At 47.0% G+C, this 19,939-nt stretch overlaps 1 protein-coding gene across 3 annotated transcripts in view; it reads right to left on the bottom strand.

Moving 5' to 3' along the window:
• The window catches only part of TENM4 (teneurin transmembrane protein 4), a 2,722,049-nt gene that overhangs the window by 140,939 nt on the left and 2,561,171 nt on the right, over positions 1–19,939 (bottom strand). For all 3 annotated transcript variants that reach the window (XM_049099077.1, XM_049099079.1, XM_049099078.1), the window contains 3 exons: positions 11,217–11,318; positions 8,342–8,536; positions 1,749–1,949 (listed from right to left, as the gene is read on the bottom strand). In XM_049099077.1, coding sequence (XP_048955034.1) covers positions 1,749–1,949; positions 8,342–8,536; positions 11,217–11,318 — 498 coding nt within the window. The remainder of the gene's footprint in view (positions 1–1,748; positions 1,950–8,341; positions 8,537–11,216; positions 11,319–19,939) is intronic.

Here is a 19,939-nt window from a genome sequence, read left to right as displayed (position 1 = left end):
ACAAACAATACAACCCAGTGTAGCTTCGAGAGGACCATTTATTATATTGCTATAAACAGAGCTATATAAAAAGAATTATTCCTAAGACCCTGCGCATCTGTGTTTGCAATCATGTCTTAACACAAGCTTTGCAGACAAGGACAAAAGTCCAATTTAGACTGTGAACTGAACATCAGTTCTCCTTTCGATGGGGCAAGGTAGTTCAGAGCACTCCAAAGGTCCAAATGCTACATGGATCTCATTTTTGCCAAAAGGCCTCGACCATTTTTCCTGATCACAAGAAGGATCATAACACAACATGCCAAAAAATGAGGTAATTTGAGCTGCACTTTGTTTAAATAGTGTGGTGTGGTAAAGAAAGTGATTTAAGTAAAAAAAAAACCAACAAAAATAGCTGGAGATAAGATGCCGCTACTTTTTAGCTGTGTGTCCTGGGGTGGGATTATGTAAACATTTTCACATTTGCCTAAGCTTCTTTATCAATTTATTTCTTTTCATTTGTGTGCTTGCTGTCTCCCTTCCCTTCCTCCCTCAGTGGAACTCAACAAAGGAGACTTTCTTATCTCTTTGGATCTCTGATTAGAAGAGTGTCTAGTACATAGCAGGTGTTCAGAAGTATTCATCGACTGAAGTACTATGTACATCTGTAAAACAGAGGTGATACCTTTCTCACAAAAGGTGGATTTAAACAGTGGACACTGTTGAAATGAGATCTGAGAAGTGAACAAACCGACCACGTACCAGTACTGTGCTAGGTGATTTACACCTGTTCTCATTTAGCCCTCGCCTGGGGAGGGTCTACAGATCATCAAGTGCTTATGAACAGAAGGGTGTCAATGTGCTTATACTCTGAATGTTATATGTGTAAGCCTTCTATATATGCACTGAACATGACAATGAAGAACACATTCAATTATGTGTTCTTTCATGTATTCATTATCCATTCATCAATATTTATGCAGCTGCCACGAGCCAGGCCTGTGCTGAGTCTTGGGCATGCAGAGCGAAGAGACACTGTCCACGTGGAGCTCACTGCCTAAAAGAGAATCTGGCCAGAATGGCAAGTGGGGATCAGGTCACGGAGAACCCTAAATACTACGCTGCGTTCAGGCTTCATCCTGATGAATGGGTGAAACCAGAGGGTTTGATAGCTGGGACCTGAGGCCTTTTTTTGTTTGGTTGGTTTTTTTAAGAGGTAGGGGAGAGGGAGAGAGAGGGAGAGAGAGAGAATCCCAAGCAGCCCAAGCAGGCTCTCTGAGCAGGGAAGTCTGACATGGGGTTCCATCTCATGACCCTAAGATCACGACCTGAGCTGAAATCAACAGTCAGATTCATGTGACTGTTCATCCATTCATGGATGTGAGTCTTTTAAGCCTCATCCCTGTAGGTCTCACCTAGGTACACTGTTCCCTATGGCCTTGCCTCTAGGAATGACTACTGTAAACATGAGAGATGAGATTTCAATCTATTATTCTAATTTACATGGTTACAGGACAATATTTTGACTTTGAAGGCGGTCACATGGAAGGAGTGATGTGAAGATTGATTTCTGAATCTTTTGCCAATCTAAAAGTACAGGTGCTCAAGGATGGAGTTCAGGGGAAGAAGCAAAGCACTCAGAGATCTGAGTAATCCCATCGCTGCATGACTGAGAACAGGGTCAGATCACTGACTGAAATGAACCGCAAACATGTTAGAGTGGAAAGCTCTTTCTTCCAGCTACATCATGCCTTCCTCCTCACACTTACCAATAGAACAGTCGTGTCCTGTCCAGTTTGGGTCACAGCTGCAGAGGCCAGTGTCTGGGAGGAAGGTTCCATGGCCCGAACACTGGTCCAAGCACGTGGCCCTGGGCGTCTCACAGTTGGTGCCTCCCCATCCCACGGAGCAGTGGCACTCGCCTCTCACGCAGACACCGCGGCCTGAACAGGTGGGGTCCATGCAGTCCACTGTGATGCAGAGCAGAGAGGTAAGCATCTGACCGGCAAAGGAGAGGCTTCTGTAAGTGAACTACACACTGTATGGAGGGACTTCACGCTGGTAAGAGGACACAGGTTTCCTGTGGAGAGGCCACTTGACATAGTAAAGAGAAAGAATCAACAAATGGTTGCCCCGGGTTCCTGGCTCTATAGGTAGTTGACTGTTGACCTATCGGAGGTTCAGTTCCCTTACCTGTAAAATGTGGATACATATTCCTACTTCTTGCTTTGTTGGGGTGATGGAATAAGAAATACAAATCAAGGGGCACCTGGCTAGCTCGCCAGTCCACTGTGGAGTGTGGAGCCTACTTTAAAAAAAAAAAATATATATATATATATCAAGTGTTAGAGTAGTACTCAGTGGCTGCTACATCTGTAATAACTGCACCAGTTAGCGGACAAGACTTCATCTTTTTCCCTCTGTGCATCCCACTCCTGGAACAGTGCTCAGTGCATAGGAGGTACTCCAGAAATCTTTGTTGAATAAACTATTATTGTTTACCACTTCATAATACAGTCTCATCTTGAATGTGGGACTAAAAGGGATTCCTTAATTTAAAAGAGAATTTTTTTTGCATTTAAGTTTGCGTTAAATTAGATTTTATCACCTTCTCAAACTTCTTGTGATTGACACAAAGGTTCAAACCTCACTTCCCAGAGGGCAGACATTTCAATGACTGTTCAAAATTATATGCAGTGGCTTTGCACAGCTTCTCCTCATGTAGGGGGTGAACTAGATAGCTGTAGCAAACAGCCAAGCAACCCCAGCAGGGCTTCTGGAGCCTAAGGTCAAAGTTGTGTCAAGAGACTAACCCAGAGATAGAGAAAGGAGAGTAAGATTGTGGGTTACCTGCTCTGTGCTTGCACTGTAAGAAGTGCTTTACGTATATCATCAGATTCAGTTTCTTCCATCACCCAGTATAGTACAGATGAGGAAATTAAGGCTCAGAGAGGTAAATAATTTATGCCAGATCATACAGTCAACCCTGCCAGAGAGGGATCTGAAGGCAGGTCTGTCTGATTTCAAAGCCAACACTTGTTTTACCAGGGCTGATTTTCTTAAATCAAAGTGTTGTTTACAGGGCTGCACAAAATTAACAAGAGACCTCTAATCTTCATAAAGCACCGCACAGAGAAAGCAGAAGGAGAGCACTGAGGGCCAACTTATAACCCGGCTCCAGTTCACACGGAAAGTGCAAAAGGCAGCAGAAGGAAGACAAGAGTTGGCAAAGGCCAGTCCAACTCTACCCAAAAGTTGTGAGATCTTTTATTTCAGGAAGGCAGAGGATTCCTGTTCCTCTTGCAATTGTAGGGGAAAGTGGTGTCCTGGTAGGGCTGTAACATGCAGCAGTTGGAAAAAAAGGGTTGAGAGTGCTGCAGAGAGTGTGGTCACCCTCCTTCCTCAGGAGGAAGCCCTGTGCTCCACAGGATGGAACTTGGCATCTGATCTCTGAGGTCCTAGGTTCAAGGGTCACGGGCCAAAAGGCACTAGTTCTGTGACCACCGCCAAGTCGTGTACCTCCTCCCAACTTCCCGGGTCAAAATCATCTACCTTTCAGTTGCTAATGAGGACACTGAGGGCTTGAAAGGACTGTGTGAGCTGTAAACCATTGCAGAGAAGTTACTTTTCTATCCTATCAGGACATTTGGCGGTGTGACTTGGGCAAACTGGTCAGAGGTGCTCTTACTTTATTTATAATTCAGACATGCTTTTACTTAATCAAGTAATTAAATTTTATAAGCCCATATATTTGACTTTTGCAGAAAATATGGGGAAATCCAGGCTGGGTGTGTTAAAATCATAGTCACAAAGGGACAGAGACTATACAAATGACCACATTCTGGGAACAGGACGCCTGTCTGAGGGCCAGCTTATCAAGACAGCTCTTTCACTTTTTGGGTTTTGAAAAGGAGTTCAACTTAATGACCTAAATGAGAAATCTGAAGGTCGGAAGTCAGGAGCAATGATTTGCTAACAACTGAATCATGGGAACAAGGACAGTAACAAGTAGTATTAATGTAGTCCCCTCTTCTGGGCCATATTTTGCTATCCAACCATTTATATACATAGTCTCATTTAACTCTAGCAATGATTCTTCGGGGTAGATACCCTTACTGTCCTTATTTCACAGGTGAGAAAATTAAAGCCCAGAGAGGTTAAATAACTTGCCCAAGATCACACAGCAGTAAGCGGAGACATTTAAATTTGAATCACTTTTTCCTGGTACGCATCTCTTGCTAATTCTTCTGTAATCCTACTGGTTCAAAAATACACACATACATATATACAGATGTAAGTGGTGAAAAAATAGAAATAAAGGCCAAACAAAGCAAGAAAAGAAATGGAGCAAAATGGAGAATTAATAAAGCCAAACGAAGGCAAAGAATCTTCTCTCACGGTCTCTGGACACCACTTAACAATGGTTAAAGCATGACCCGTTGAAGTTCCTGGTAATTAAAAATAATAAAAACAATAATAGTGATATATCTTCATGACCGGCCTTATATCTCAGAACCTCAGAAGGATTATTCTGGCCCATTAGGCTACTATGATAATTCCCCAGGTCCAGAGAGCTTTCCAACTTGACAGGAAACGACTCAGCAGTTCCTGCTCTGAGGCCCGTAAAAGTACTTCCCGTGCTGGGAGCGCCTGGGCCCAGGCTTGGGGTGGAAGCTGTCTCTGAGGCGCCCTCGAGGTTGAATCTATAAATCTGCACTGTTAGCGAGCAAGGCGAGGGGGTGCCAAGTCTAGCAAGAGGCCCTTGGCGTCACAGTCCTGTTCCTCAGACACAATCAGTCTGAGAGGGACCCCGGAACCAGCAAAGTGAATCCCACACCTCTCAGAAGGCGGCGGGGCTGGGAAGGAAGACCAGAGGCACTGAGGACAGGGACCCCTCCAGCACCAGAAGCTTCTGAAGGCTCATTTGGCCACGTGGCTATGGATTGTGAGGAAGACTCAAGGAGGACCCCACCTCAAGGGGGGCAGCTGGGCTCAACGGGCTGGGGGAGCTTCCTGCAGGGACGACGCCGTCCCTGCTGACCCGATTCGTCCCGCCGTTATCTAGGGCACCGCGACGCCCTGCTAGAGACGTCCTCCTCCGTCACCTTGGATCTGCCCTCGCTTCTGGGGCCTCTGGGATGACGGGGACTGCAGGATGGGATGGAAGTTGTCTTCTTTCTAGCATAGTAAGACCGTTTCACGAATGACATTTCTTTCCCTGGGAGCCGTGGGTCACGTGGGGAGACCCAGCTGCCCTCTGGGGCGGGGGAGTTCTATGCTGAAAGGAGTCAGGGAGAAGCTGCCAGGGAAGTGGGCTGAACTCTGCGCAGAGACCGTCTAACTTCGTTTCTGCTTAGAAGACAGGCCAAACAGTTACCTTTTTCCCTCTACAGAGCTGGCCGCTCAAGCCAAGATATCTTTTTTTTGTTGTTGTTTAAGATTTTATTTATTTATTCATGAGACACACACACACACAGAGAGAGAGAGAGAGAGAGAGAGAGAGAGAGAGAGGCAGAGACACAGGCAGAGGGAGAAGCAGGCTCCATGCAGGGAGCCCGACGTGGGACTCGATCCCGGGTCTCCAGGATCACACCCTGGGCCGAAGGCGGCGCTATACCGCTGAGCCAGCCGGGCTGCCCAAGCCAAGATATCTTGCAGAAGCTTAGCTCACTGACAAACTGAGGAGGTCCGCATGGCCAAGCTGCAAACATAACTCTTTCCCAAAACTGTTCCCTGCCTCAGTGGCCACACAAGCTCTTGAGATGCTCTTCAGGACCAAAACACAGTGTCACTTTGCTCTGCACAAGGTAGAAGGTGTTCTCTTCTGTCCCTCTCCGAACTCCCTCCAAGCGTCCTGTTGGCACAGTTCAGGCTTTAAAAAATATGGGGCAATAAACTTCAGAAGAAGAAGAGGGAGAGAAGGGGGAAAAAACCCAAGCTTGTTAGCTGATATTTTATAAACATGGTGAAACCCTTCAGAATAGATCTGAGGGAGGGGGAGAGAGAGCAGTGGGGAAGGCCCTAAGAAGCCCCCTTACAAACACAAGGACTTTGCAATGACGCTTCACCAGGGAAACAGAAATAATAAGAGGAATCAGTACCAGATGGCTCTCCTCAGAAAAGAGCAGCAAAAACATTGCTTTTCAAACAGATAACGTAAATCAGTGCGCTAAACACCCCCCCCCCCCTTTGTAAGTAACCCTGCCTGCTGGGGCGCTGTGCAGAAGGGACAAGGTACCCTTCCCTGCCCACATGACACAGTAGGGTTTGGGGTGGCATGGCCCCATTGTTTCCAGAAGAATCTTCTTTTTGTCTTTCTCTTCTCAGAGTCTTCGCCTCAACTGACTAAAATGAAAGGGAGCACAGATGTGAAGGTCACAAAGCCGAGTTCCTTTCTTCTGGAGGCTGGCGCTCCTCTTCTCTCAGCCCAAAGTAATCCCCCTTGAAGTTAATAGGTCTGAATCAGGACCTCCAGGCGCACTTGGGGTTTACTGGCAGCCTGTCTCGGAGAGGCGCTGCTTCTCAGAGGCTAATCCCTTCCTGTTCCCCACTCTTTTAAAGTGGGCCCGTTATATTGCCTCTCCTTTTTCTTTCATTTTTTTTAGAGAAATGATACCTTGAGAGGGGCCTAAGTGTTAAATCCCAAATGGGTTAGAAGGCTAGCTCTCCTTGGAGCCTCTTCCATCCACTGCAAAGACTCCCATGCCCTAGATGGTAGGGAGTGGGAGGGAAGCCTATTAGCATTGTTTTCCAGTTTCAACAGCCATATCCACCCGTTTCCAAAGACATTGGATAAAATGAGTGGAGTGAAACAGGAAATGCGCTTCAATTGTCCCCAGAATAATACTAATAATATAAGACCTAACATTTATGGGGCATTTATTATGTGTCAGACACTGAGCTAAGCGCTTTACATGGGTCATTTAATTCAATCCTTATGATGGTCCTCGGAGGAAGGAATTCCCATTTTATTGATGAGGGAAGTGAGGCTATTAGTGGTACAACAAGGACTCAAACCTACATCTGACCCAGAGAATGCACTCTTAAAAGCCACTCGATATTGCTTGTGAACAAGACCTCATTCATCTACAAATCCCATGCAGGCAAGAAAGGGTTCTGAGGTAAGAAGACTTGGGTTGGGTCCCATTCCTGCTGTTAGCTAGCTCCATGACCACCAGCGTGCCGCTGGTTAGCTCCATGACCCTGGCCTTACCACTGGCCAGCTCCATTACCCTGGCTGTGTCATTGGCTAACTCCATGACCACAGGCCTGACACTGGTGAGGTCCGTGCCCCTGGCTGTGTCACTGGTCAGCTCCATGTCCATAGGCATGCCACTGGTCAGCTCTATTACCCTGGCCCTGCCACTGGTCAGCTCCATGACCATAGGCCCACCACTGGTTAGCTCCATGTCCATGGGCCTGCCACTGATCAGCTCCATGACTTTGGCCCTGCCACTAGTCACCTACATGCTCATGGCCCTGCCATGGTCAGCTCCATGTACATGGGCCCGCCACTGGTCAGCTCCATGACTGTGGTCCTGCTACGGGCAGCTCCATAACCCTGGCTATGTCACTGGTCAGCTCTATGACCATGGGCCACCACTGGTCAGCTCTATGACCCTGGCTGTGTCACTGTTGAGCTCCATGACCATGGACCCACCACTGGTCAGCTCCATGATCACAGGCCCACCACTGCCTATCCTCAGGCCACAGAAATGCTCACTTACCTCACCAGGTTAGATTGCCTAGGAAAGAACTGGCACGCTGCTAAAGTGGCAGCTCACTTTCTAGCCTCCACTACACAGACATAGTTTACTTTATGAAGGAGAGAGACACACTCACAAGCACCTATGGGCTATACATACACATTCACACACATACACACCCTGTGCTAACAGAAGGCAGAGTGTGAGGGTCTGTAACAGACTCATACTTGAGACATGGAGAGCATATGAACCAAGAGACAAGAGAAAGATCCTGGGCTGTGGGACCAGAAACAGTGGGCTCAGCCCCAGCTCTGCTGCCTCAAGCTGTATGACCCTGGGCAGGTCATCTGACTCTCTGAGTCCAAGTTCCCCTAAAATAAAACCGAGATAATTACCTCACCCTACTGGGTTTGAGGTGAAATGATCTAAGGCTTCTAGGACAGAGACTCTGTAGACAGTAAGTACTCCCTGTATGATGCTTCTCTTCCCTTCACCAACTAGGACTCCCAATTTGCCTGGCCTCTTCTGTTAATGATTGCTGCTGCTGGGTGGCTGGCTCCGGGTGGAGCTTCCACTGGCTTCCTGGAGGTGCTCCTGGCAGCTGAGAGCAGGCCCGTCCCAGAGCCGGCTGCTGGAGCTGCCTGCCAGCGTCCTACCTTCCTCACAGCTCTCGCCCTTGTAGCCGGGGTTGCAGATGCACGTGCCCATGATGCAGGTGCCATGGTTGCTGCAGGCCACATCGATGCACTGGCTGGTGGGCACATCACACTCGGCGCCCTTCCATCCGCTGTGGCACAGGCATCGGCCCTTCATGTACTGGCCATTTCCACTACAGAGCACGGGGCAGGAGGCTGCGGAGATGGAGCATGGAGAAGTCTGGCATAAATGAATGCCCAGCACATCCCACTTGCCTTTGTCTCTTTCTCCCTTTGGCCTACAGGCTAGACCAAGAGCCTCAAGTGCTTTGCCACAATACCCATGTGTATCCATCCATCTGCGTCTCTTGCTGTACTTCATTTCAGTTTATTTTTTTAAAGATTTTATTTATTTATTCATGACAGATACATACAGAGGGAGGCAGACACACAGGCAGAGGGAGAAGCAGGCTCCCTGCGGAAAGCCTGATGCAGGACTCGATCCCAGGACCCCAGGATCACTACCTGAGCCAAAGGCAGATGCTCAACCACTGAGCCACCGAGGCGTCCCTTCATTCCAGTTTAAGCACATCTGGAATTGTAGGCTAGGGTGTGCAGTGCAGGGCCTGGTGGATCTAGTGCCCACTAAAGTCTGCTTTCCTCTGTTCCCCTCATACTAACAGGTGCAGCATGGCGGGGGCCAGGACCCTTATGCAGGAAGCTTCCATCTGTTCCTTGGTCTTATTGGAAAAGACGACAGGTGGGCCTTTTGTCTGCCCCCATCTCTCCTCCAGCACTCTCCTAACGGCATTCCATTTTGCTCACTGTACCCCATCTGCAGCACCACCTACTGTCTCTCTAACCCAGCGAATCTCGGCTTTTTCTTACATTTCAGGTTCCACTCGAGCTCCATGCACTACTGCCCTCTTAAGAGAATAGCTGAGCCCAACCTGGCTCTTTAAAGTATTAACTTTCCATTCTGTGCCGTAGCATAAAGTGTTTTGTGATCATCTGCATGAAGGACACTATATAAAAATAAATTATATTGCATTGTGCCACAAGTAGCTACCAGCCTTACCGAGATACAGTAAGGCTGTTTTACACACGACTCTCAAGTTTAAGTGTGTATGGGATGAGACAGTAATTCTTGTGAGAAGGAATGACTTATCTCTTTTCTCTGCACCATCTTCCCTGGGCCCCCACCTGACTTCTTTCCTTTTGAAGGCACTCAGCAGGTAATCACTGTGGCTCCCTAGGGCTGCAGCTCTGCTGTCTCACACTGACTCTTTTCCACAATAGGAAAAACAAGCAGAATCCCCCAAACAGTATCAGATCATGGCGTTTGCTCGGCACTCTGAAAAACCATCCCCGCCTTCCACTGATGAACAGTAATTCAAGTGTCGGGTCTGGATTCCAGTGTCACCCCATCCAGGGAGCTTTTCCTAGTCCTCATCACGTCCGAGCTAAGAGAGCCTCTCTCTTCTACTCTGATGAGAGCTGCCTGAATTCAACCTTGCTGCGGCGTGTTCCACTTGCTAATGACTGCTTAGTCATCATCTACGTACTTGTTGGTCTTGCCACCAGACTGGGCCTGGGCCTCGCTCAGTGCTCTAATCCTAGCCCCTAGCGCAGGAATGAGTCCTTAAGGGCACTAAGCAAACACTTGCTGAATGAGTGAAGAGGTGGGAAGACCAAAGGGAGGGGCCATTTCAGTTTCCCAAGTGGAGTGCCAGAGCCTCAGGACTACAGAGCTCCCTTGGCCTTTGTCCTGTTAACTCCTCCAAGGACAGAAATGAAGGCCGAATGCACAGGGTACCGCAAGGGTAGCCTTTAAGCCATCTCAGGAGAGGCTATCATTTGTGCTGTCTGTGCCCAAATATGAGGCAACATTAGGGTCCTGTGTGGAGCAAAGCAGCCTGCCCTCTCAAACCCCACCCCTTGGTGGTCTCAGCAAAGATCATGGCAATAGTGGAGTGTAATGCAGGCCTTGCTCCAAGGCCAGAGAGACCACACCTGTGAAGTGAATGGCGAAGCCCCTTGGCTCATTTTGCTCACCGTACCCCATTGAAGTCAATTATACTTCAATGATCAAAAAACAAAAAGAGGGGGCAGCCTGGGTGCCTCAGTGGTTTAGCACCGCCTTCAGCCCAGGGTGTGATCCTGGAGACCCAGGATAGAGTCCCACGTCAGGCACCCTGTATGGAGCCTGCTTCTCCCTCTGCCTGTGTCTCTGCCTCTCTGTGTCTCTCATGAATGAATAAATAAAATCTTAAAAAAAAGGAAACAAAACAAGAAGAGGGGTGCCTGGGTGGCTAAGTTGGTTAAGCGTCTGTCTTTGGCTCAGGTTGTGATCCCGGGGTTCTGGGAGGGAGCCTCATATTGGGCTCCCTGCTCATTGAGGAGCCTGCTTCTCTTTCTCCCTCTGCCACTCCTCCTGCTTGTGCTCTCTCATTGACTCACTGTTTCTCTCAAATAAATAAACAAATAAATAAAATCTTAAAACAAAACAATACCACCTCCCCCTCAATAAAAAAACCACCACAAGCACTTGGCAAAGGCTAAGCACTCCTCAAAAGGGAAGCCAACTTTTTAAAAGAACTGCTACTGCCACTTCCCCTGCTCCTACAACAGACACGAGGTTCACCGTGGCTGTCCCTGTAACCTCCTGACCTCCTGGGTCATGCCCTTGTGGACAATGGGGCTGACACAGCCATGGCTCCACTGGCAGACACTCCCCCACCTCTTGGGGCTTCTGAAGAATGGCTCTGGGGTCCCTTCTCATGGGAGGCAGGAGGTAGCCTGAGAGGTCTGGCGCTCTCTGAGTAGAGAGCTGGGACATGAGTGATGCATGGGGCAGGGGGAGTGGGGATCGCACATACATAGGCACAGGTCTTACCTCTGCCACAGTCGGGGCCCAGGAAGCCCAGGAAGCAGTGGCAGGTCCCAGAGATGCAGTCCCCGTTGCCATAGCAGTTGCTGGGACAGTTATCCACTGACTCTGGGGGAGGAGAGAGAGGAGGAGAGTTGAAAAGAAATCTTTACCCGCCAGAAGGCCCAGGAATCCAACTTCAGATTAGCCAGGGCCCGCACATTCCAGCTCTTCTGGCCTAGTCACTGAAAGGAACCAATAGAGTTAAAAATTATGTTATTTTTACTCTTCCTGCATCTCTGTTGACACTAAGAGATGTGTTCTGGAAAATGTCTGCCTGAACCAAGTTTTTATATATCAAATTTGTATCTACAAATGCATTAGAAATTCTTCAGCTAAAAACACTGGGGGAAACCATATAAGCTGTTAACAGTGCTTATCTGTGGAGGCTGGGTTATCAGGCGAGTCTTACGGTCTTCTTTGCACTCTTCTGCACTTTACGTTTTTCTCATAATGGGCTGATATTCCATTAACTTGTTTTTTCTCATAAAGCTACTGGCCATTTGCAGACCTCTCTTCTCCCATCTCCGTTTTTTTGCCCACCATAGCCCACCAGGGCTAACCCAGCGGCCTGGAGGTTGGCCTCCTGCCTCCTCTCATTCTCTCCACCCTGATTTGGTCATCGCCCAGCAATGAGTCTGAGTGATGTCTTTGGAAACAGATCCCATCTTGTCATTCTCCTGCTTCGATGGCTCCCCATTTACTGAGATGAAAAAATCCAAGCTCTTTCAAATGGCACAGGAGTTTTCTTTCACATTCCCTTTGCGTCCCTGCACCCCCGGAATAGGCAGTCATGCCCATCTTTTGCAGGGATGTGATTTTCTGAGACTCTTCCTGTTACTTTTGGTATATTCTGTGTGACCCCACAAGGAAATGCAGAGTTCATTTAAGAAAGACTTTAGCCAAAACAAAACAAAAAACCAACCAAACAAAACAACAATAAAACAAAAAATAAAAAACAAAAGTCAATGTTTTGTAGCTTCAGGTAGTAAACCTGTTATCTAGAAACTTTGTTTGGAACAGCCTGTTTCTCAATAATGCTGGATGTGGAATAAAGGAAAGAAGCCACTATATACTGAATTCTTTCTTTGTATCATGTGCTTCCACAAAGTTTATCTCACTTCACTGTCAACAAAGATCTGCAAGTGTGCATTGTTATTCCTGTTTTAAAAAGGAAAAGAAAAAAAGAGGAGGTTCAGAGAAGGATGAAGTAGCCTGCTGAGAACCACTAAGACATGAGTCCTGGAGGCAGGATTTGAACCCAGGACCCCAGGACCCAGGACCCCAGGACTGATCTTCTTCGGTGATACTCTACTATCTGGGCCCTGAAGGAGCTCATTCCACGGCAGAAGCCTGGAGAAGGAACACGGTGCTAGATCTATGCACAGTGAGGCCAGTCCTGAAGACAGCAAAGGACCCAGGTGTAAGGCAGAAAATTCTTAGGCTCTCAAGGCTGAAAGGGATCCAGGAGGCTAGCCTAATGCTTTCTCACTTAATAGTGAGGGAAATAGAGACCCAGAGGAAGGGCAGTGACTCACCCAAGGTCTCGGAGTGAGTTAGCAGAGTCAGAATTGAAAGCAGAGGCAGGGTGAGTAAGGTGGGACAGTTAAGGATTCAACCTGCTGTCTTAGCTCCCAACCACAAGTCATGAAACCAAGACTAAGGTCTCTGCTAAATGAGATATTACCATCTACGACATGAGTCTTGCCCACAGGAAATGTGCAGACTCACTGGGAGAATGAGATGATAGCTGTCACCCAGGTAGCAGCACAGGGCGTGGAAGAAGCTTTGCCTGGAGGTCAAGAGATCTGGTTCTGGGGCCCCTTCATCTAGTATCATGCTGAGGGGGGGTTGCCTCAAGCAACTTCCTGCCCCTCTCTGAGCCTTACCTCCTTCAGATGTGAAATGAAGGTAATGGCAGAGATGTTCTAAAGTTTTTTGAGTCTACAATTAATTGAGCAGTTGTACTAAAAAGGTGTCCAGACAAGGAAGGGCACTGAGCCTTAAAAGCAACAGAGCACTTATGGCTGATGCATTGGCAGCTGATATGGGACAAAACCAGTAGAGAAAAGGCTTCTCAGAGAAGGTGGGCTTGAGGAATGGCTTGGGTATGGATCGATAAGGGAAACGACAGAGGGGTAGTGAGGAATTCACAGCGTCGTGCATTTCCCTAGAGTCCTTTCCCCACCGTCTGCCATTATTAACTTGGAAACTACTTAAAAAGAGTTCAAGAGTTCAAACTCTTGTGTGGTTCCTTTTGTGAAAGGGTGGGAGATTCTACTCACTCCATGTTGTCCCTCTGCTAACAAGAACTGCACTTTCCGTTAATATAGAGTTAAGACAAGAGGGTCCAAGCCAGCAGGTGCTCTCAACACAGCGCTAAGCAGTCAGGGTCTCGGCAGAGCAGGGCTCACCAGCCAGCGCTCTGAGCGCCTCTGCTCTCAGCGGCTTTGCCTGAAGAATCCACGTTCCTACTGCCTTTAAGTCATAAGTGTCTTTATAGAGAATGCCTTCAGAGGTTTCATTCTGAATATGATTTTTAAAATAAGAATTCTGGGGGGCCCTTGGGTGGTTCAGTTGGTTAAGCATCTGACGCTTAATCTCAGTTCAGGTCTTGATCTTGGGGTCATGAGTTCAAGCCCTGCATTGGGCTCCACACTGGGAGTGGAATCTACTTTTTTTTTTAAGAACCTTGAGTGAAGTTTAAGGCAAGATTATTTTCACTTTAAGCTACTGGCTGTTGGTCCAGTTGGGGAGGGTGGGGTCCACCTGCAGCACTGCAGAAGGGGTAGAGGGCCGAGGCAGGAGGCCTGGCTGCCAGGTCCTGTTCTGCTACTGCATGGCTGTGGGACCTTGGCCTTCTCAACTGATCTTCCTGCACCTGTTTCCTCATTTTTGCACTTGCTCCTCCTTTGGTTCCCTGCATGGCAACTTCTGGTCCTTTCAAATCCAGCTCAAATGTCACCTCCTCTGACAAGCCTTCCTGACTTCTTAAACAGGCTAAATTAATCCCAGGACTTTGTCCCTCCTCATTCTATGAAAGTCTACATGTAGTCTACATTGCTGCTATCACCAAGAGCATTCAACGAGATGATCTCAGAGATTTCACCCAGATCTAAAACTCTCTGGTTCAGTCCTATCCAACCCAAGGGTATAAAATATGTCTCTTAATAAATTACCATAGTTACCAGTTGCATTTTTAACAGGATCAATGGATCAATTGCAGATAAGTGTTACACACTGTCTAGATTTTGATTTATGATGTATGCAAGATACAAACCTGTTAATCATCTGCCAAAAAAGCCTTCACCAGTGAAACAGTGAGGAAAATACATTTTCTGTGACTGGGTGTAGTATTGTTCCCTAAATGTGACAGACTAGAAGCCTGTTTGCTTCAAAACTTGCCCCAGGCTGTTGGTGTCAGAGAAGGCTGTTGGTTTAGGAGACATGAAATAATTTTATGATAGCAACAAGGAAGTAGAAGGAAGACATTTAGAGAATATTTCTTCTGGATGAAATGTTTATGTCTATAGTTTTTCTTCCCTTTGGAAGGCTTTCAAGTACTTGGGGTCCACTTGGGACTGCATGGATAATGAGTCTCCGACTAACCAGGTATCTCTATACTAAATGCTAGTGCAGAAGTGACACTCAGTGGCTTGGGAGAAGTGTGAACTTTATTGCCTAAATGGTATGTTTCCAATTAGTGTTTGGTGAATTTCTTCCCCCTATCGTTCCTTCCTGCTCTGCTGTCTTTCAGACTGCAGCTGCCTTCATTTAGCAGAAGGTGTATCTTTAGACCGCTCAGATCTGAGCGGTTTCAGCTGCCTATGAATTACTGATTTTCATAATCGGGTGTATGGTATGTTGGTGAATGAGTGGCGGGGGTGGGGGTGGGGCTCTTGCCCTAGCTTTTGTTCTTCTATCACAACAGTGGGTCCTGCTAGGAGATTTAATTTTCAGGAACTTGTTTTTTCTTCCGTCAATATTGGAATGCAGAGCTTAAATGTTTCCTTAGCTCATTCTCTGGATATGTGTTGGGAGTGGGCGTGTTCTCTGGATGTGGTACAAAATATCGTTCGACATACAAAGGGGTATCTGCAGAAGGAGAAGACAATGCTCCTTCCTAGAGGAGACGAGGAAATCACCGATGCCTCGGTGAACCCGTTACAGTGCCTTATTGTGTCTGCTCGCTACCCTTTCCCAGACACCCATCACCAGCATCACTGTGTCAAGGTGAGAAAGGATCACAATTGATAAATACATCCTTCCTTCCTTTTATGTTTTGCTTTCCTTTTTTGAAATCCCAAAGCCTCACTTTGTAGGAAACCAGGAGAGATCACAGAGGAAATCCTGCCCGGAGGAGAGTACTACTGTTTCACAGGGGCGCTCACACTAGAAGAGGAAAGGAGGCTCTTCTCCTTTACTGGCTGACCATGGTGTGAGTGCACCTGCTTCATGCCCTGGTCTGGGCAGGTACACCTCCATGGTCATGGAAGCCTGCAGATGGATTCTAGCACCAAGGACAGAAGGAATCAGCTGTGAGTGAGGCCAGAGCTCACTAGTCATTTTCCATCTCTCTTCTCCACTCACCCAGCATAGATCCCTATCTCCCAGCGCCTCCTCTAGCTCCCTCGTGATGCATCCCAGCCAATAGAGGCAACTCTTCACTGCTTCCCTTGTCGCTCTTTAAGTTGTAAATGTGGATGTCAGTAACTCTTTCAGAGCAGCAGAGGAGCAGCGATTGAGGAACCAAGGTCTACCTACTGCGCAGCAGAGACCCACTCTCTGGCGCTTCCTTTTGGCTTCTCTGTAGGATGGATGGTAATGCTTCATGCAAGAGGAAGGAACTTGGGCTCAGGGACTGCCAATCACACGACTGGATGTATATTACCTTGAAGGCAGCTAGTGAAATGCATACTTTAGGGTACATCTGTTACATCTTCTTTGAACCTGAGAGGGGATTGGGTTTGTTATTGGCAATGAGGAAAAGAGAGGAAGACAAACTAGATGCCATAGCTGGGATTTAATTCTCCAGCAGCTCAAGGTTGAGAGAAGACTCTAATAGACACCTTCTCCTTCCCTCAAATGGAAACATGAAAGGTATACCATATAGTTTTATTTATTCTTCACAACAATTATGAGAAGTAGGCACCTTTGCCTTCATTTCACACATTTACAGTTGTCAGCTGGAGATTGCAAGCTGAAGTCACTTTCTCAAGGTCACACAGCTAAAAGGGCGAATCTGCTAGGTGAACCAAGTTCTTTCTCAAGTCAAGAAGCCAAAGTTTGTGGCATATAGCCTGAACCAGAGTATGGGCTCTGGAGCCAGGATGCCTCCCGCCAGCTATGTGCCTCATGACAAGTCATCTAAATATTGGTTTCCCTGTCTGTGAAATGGGGTTAATAATAGCACCCACCTAAGAGAGTCATTTTGAAGAGCTAAGAGTGTAACACTGCACATATAAAGAGGTTTGCTCAGATCTTGGCAGAGTTGGAATCTTGGTTTTAAGGAAGGGTCATATATGCCTTTCATTTGGGAACCAAGGCAACATACTAACTTGGTCTAATGAATCCAAATAAGGCCATGTGGGCTTTTGGGGGTAAACACACACACATAAATACATGTAAAGCACACAGAAACTCCGCATGGTAAAACAGGAAAGCAAACAAGCAGTATGCTGAATGTGAAGAAGGCAGGGTGTTTGAGTACATTTCCTCCTGGGAAAGAGCACTATCAAAACAAATTAAACCTGTTGTCTCCCAGAAGTCCAAACACAGGTGGATTTATGCCAACATCTGAAAGAACTTTTCTCTCTCTGCACTTTAGATTGGCACTGGGAGGGTGCCAGGTCCTGGAAAGCTCTTCCATGGCCTGTGAGATACCAGTCCCTGTAGGTACCCCAGCTCTCTGTGCAGATGATGGGATTCAAAGGCCTCCAGTATGTAACAGTCTAGGTCAATGCAATGACAAAAATTTGACAGAGCCCCTGACAGCCTGGGCTTAAAGCCAGTTCTGCATTGGTATTTGAACTGGGAGATCTGTTTTCAATCATACCCAGAAGTTTGCCAACCACTATTAGGAGAAGCTCTGAGGGGATCTAGGAAAAATGATTATTCCCTTGATTGTATTACATTTGGGTTATTAATTATTTATTTGGGGGCAAACAGAATTTCACCAATGAGACTAGGAGCTCTTTGAAGACAAGCATTAAGTCTGATTCTCCAAAAAGTCTGGTGTATGCTACACACAAAGCAAGTGCTCAGTAATAGTTATTGTGTGAGAAACTGAGCAGGACTACAAGGTGGAGGGAGGTGGGAATGAAGGAAAGAGGGTGTGATGCATGGCACAGAAGTTGGACTCCAGAGAATGCCTGGTGGCCAACAAAGCTACCGTTTCCTTGCCCTGTAGTTTTCGATGTACAATGTCTAAAATAAAGAGACTGATAAGAAGTGTAACTCTGTATTGTCCTCTCAGACCCTATTTGGAGTTCAGTACTTCACATCCAGGAGCCACATTTAAGAAATGAATCAGAGGAACTTGAGCATGTTCACTGGACAGTAAGAAGAGAAGGATAAGAGGATGTGAACACACATTTTGAAAAAAGAGTTCCTGGGTGGCTCCGTCAGTTAAGTATCTGACTTTTGATTTTGGCTCAGGTCGTAATCTCAAAAGCTGTGGGATCGAGCCCCATGTCAGGTTCTGTGCTAGGTGCTAGGCATGGAGACTGCTTCAGAATCTCTCTCTCCTTCTTCCTCTGCCCCTTCCCACACTGCATTCCCTCCCCCTCCGACTCTCTCTCAAAAAAAAAAAAAATCCTGAAGGAATCAAGAATTTAGCTTACTCGGGGGTACTGACCTCTGTCTAAAAATATCTGAAGAGCTATTATGTAAGATAAGGAGTGGACTTTTGTGGTCCTAAATTAAGTTGATTAGATCTAATAAGTAAGGACCGCTGTCCTTGGGAAACTGACTTAATTCAAAAGAAGAAAGAATTTTTAAGAGTCAGAGCAGGATACTATTTACTTTGTTGGATTGTATTCTCTTGATGTGTATGGATCTGTCCATATACTATAAACTTCTTGAGGGCAGGAAATGTGTCATTCATTTCTGATTCTTTAGTAAACAGTGCCCTTTTTGGCACATAGCAGGTCTTAAGCGAAAGTCTGTTGGCTAAATGACAAAATGAATGGACTGGGTGACCTGGAAAATCATACATTTTTAGTCACTGGCTGCATTCAAATTGATGACTGGCCGAGATACTGCAGGGGCATTAATGAGAAGCTTGTAAACCTGAAATCTTATCTTCTATGAGTCATGTGTGAGGGAACATGTCTGGACTGTATCAAGCAACTTGGGTTTTAGTTCTACTCTTGCCACCAGCCCGTTACAGGACATTGGCCAGATCCCTTCCTCTCTTAGGGTCTTTCTTTTCATTTACAAATTAGATTCACTGAGTGAACATTTACTGAGCATCCACCCTGGCTCAGGAAGTGTTCTAGTGAAGTGGATGGCTTGGTTGATTGTTTAGATCTAGCATCCCATGATCTGATGAATCAACCCAAATTGTCAGTTAGAATACTATACAAACAGATGAAAAAGCAGAAAAAATCATCATGTTTAGGGTTTGAGAGGGGAAAAGGAAGTGTGCTCAACTAAGGGCTAACTTTAACTTCTCACACCTCCCTTCTGTGGTCTCAGATCACTAGCACCTGTTATCATCATCTTGTGAGAGGCGCTGGGGGCAGAGTCCTCAGGACAAGGGGAGGGGCAGGCGGCTCACTGTTCTCCTGTGAAGAGCCCTCCTTTTGTTCCAGGAGCTATGAGCAGCAGCTCTCACAGGTGCTAGAAGCCCCACTGCAGGCTCTGGTTCTGCTGCCTTGCCCGGAGAAGCTGCATGTGCATCCCCTACCATGTCCCGTGAACACATGCCAGAGAGGCCACTGAGACATGACATGGTGGGTGATGAGGCTGACAAGTGCTGTGCTCTTCAAGAAGAGAAGTGCCTTCAAAGGAGAAGTACATGTTCATGTGTTTGGAAACACTTTCCCTTCCTTAGTGATCTATCCATCCTCCACTGACAGCTCCTTCCCCGGGTAATGCTCAGCCCACAGGTCTAAGCAGCCAGGGCAAGTGGTCCAGACGACACCACCTCTTCACTGGCCACAGCTGATTGGCCTGGGGTAAGAACCTGACCCAAACAGGCTCAGTACACAGGCTGACTGGCACTCTATGATGTGGCCTGGTGCACAGAGGATGTGGGCCAATCAATCAGAGACCCACTCTCTAGCATTTGAACTAAAATGCACCCAGGGAATGTGGTGTCTGAAGTCTCCGTTTACTCATCTGTGAAATGAGAAAACCACTTGCCTTACACAATTGTTGCAAAGATTAAATAAAACCACTACATATGTCTGAGTCTGTGTATACGTATATATGTGCATGTGTGTGTGTGTGGGTGTGTGTGTGTGTGTGTGTGTAGACAGGAACCTGGCTCACAGAAGGTGTTCAGAAAATGTTGCTTTACTCCTGTCCCTAGTATAGTCTCTGATAACATTTTAGCCTCTGTCAGCTGAAGGGCTTGTTAAAACATGGACTGCTAGGCTCTGCCTCTAGAGTTTCTCATTTCATAGGCCTGGGGTAGGGTCCTAGGTTAATGTTGATGCCCTTAGGTATCCTGGATACCACTCCAG

Source organism: Canis lupus, chromosome 21, assembly GCF_003254725.2.
Source record: "Canis lupus dingo isolate Sandy chromosome 21, ASM325472v2, whole genome shotgun sequence".
Classification (NCBI taxonomy): Eukaryota; Metazoa; Chordata; class Mammalia; order Carnivora; family Canidae; genus Canis; species Canis lupus.
The sequence above is the reverse complement of the archived record's forward strand: the minus strand, read 5'-3'. Positions and strand labels throughout refer to the sequence as shown.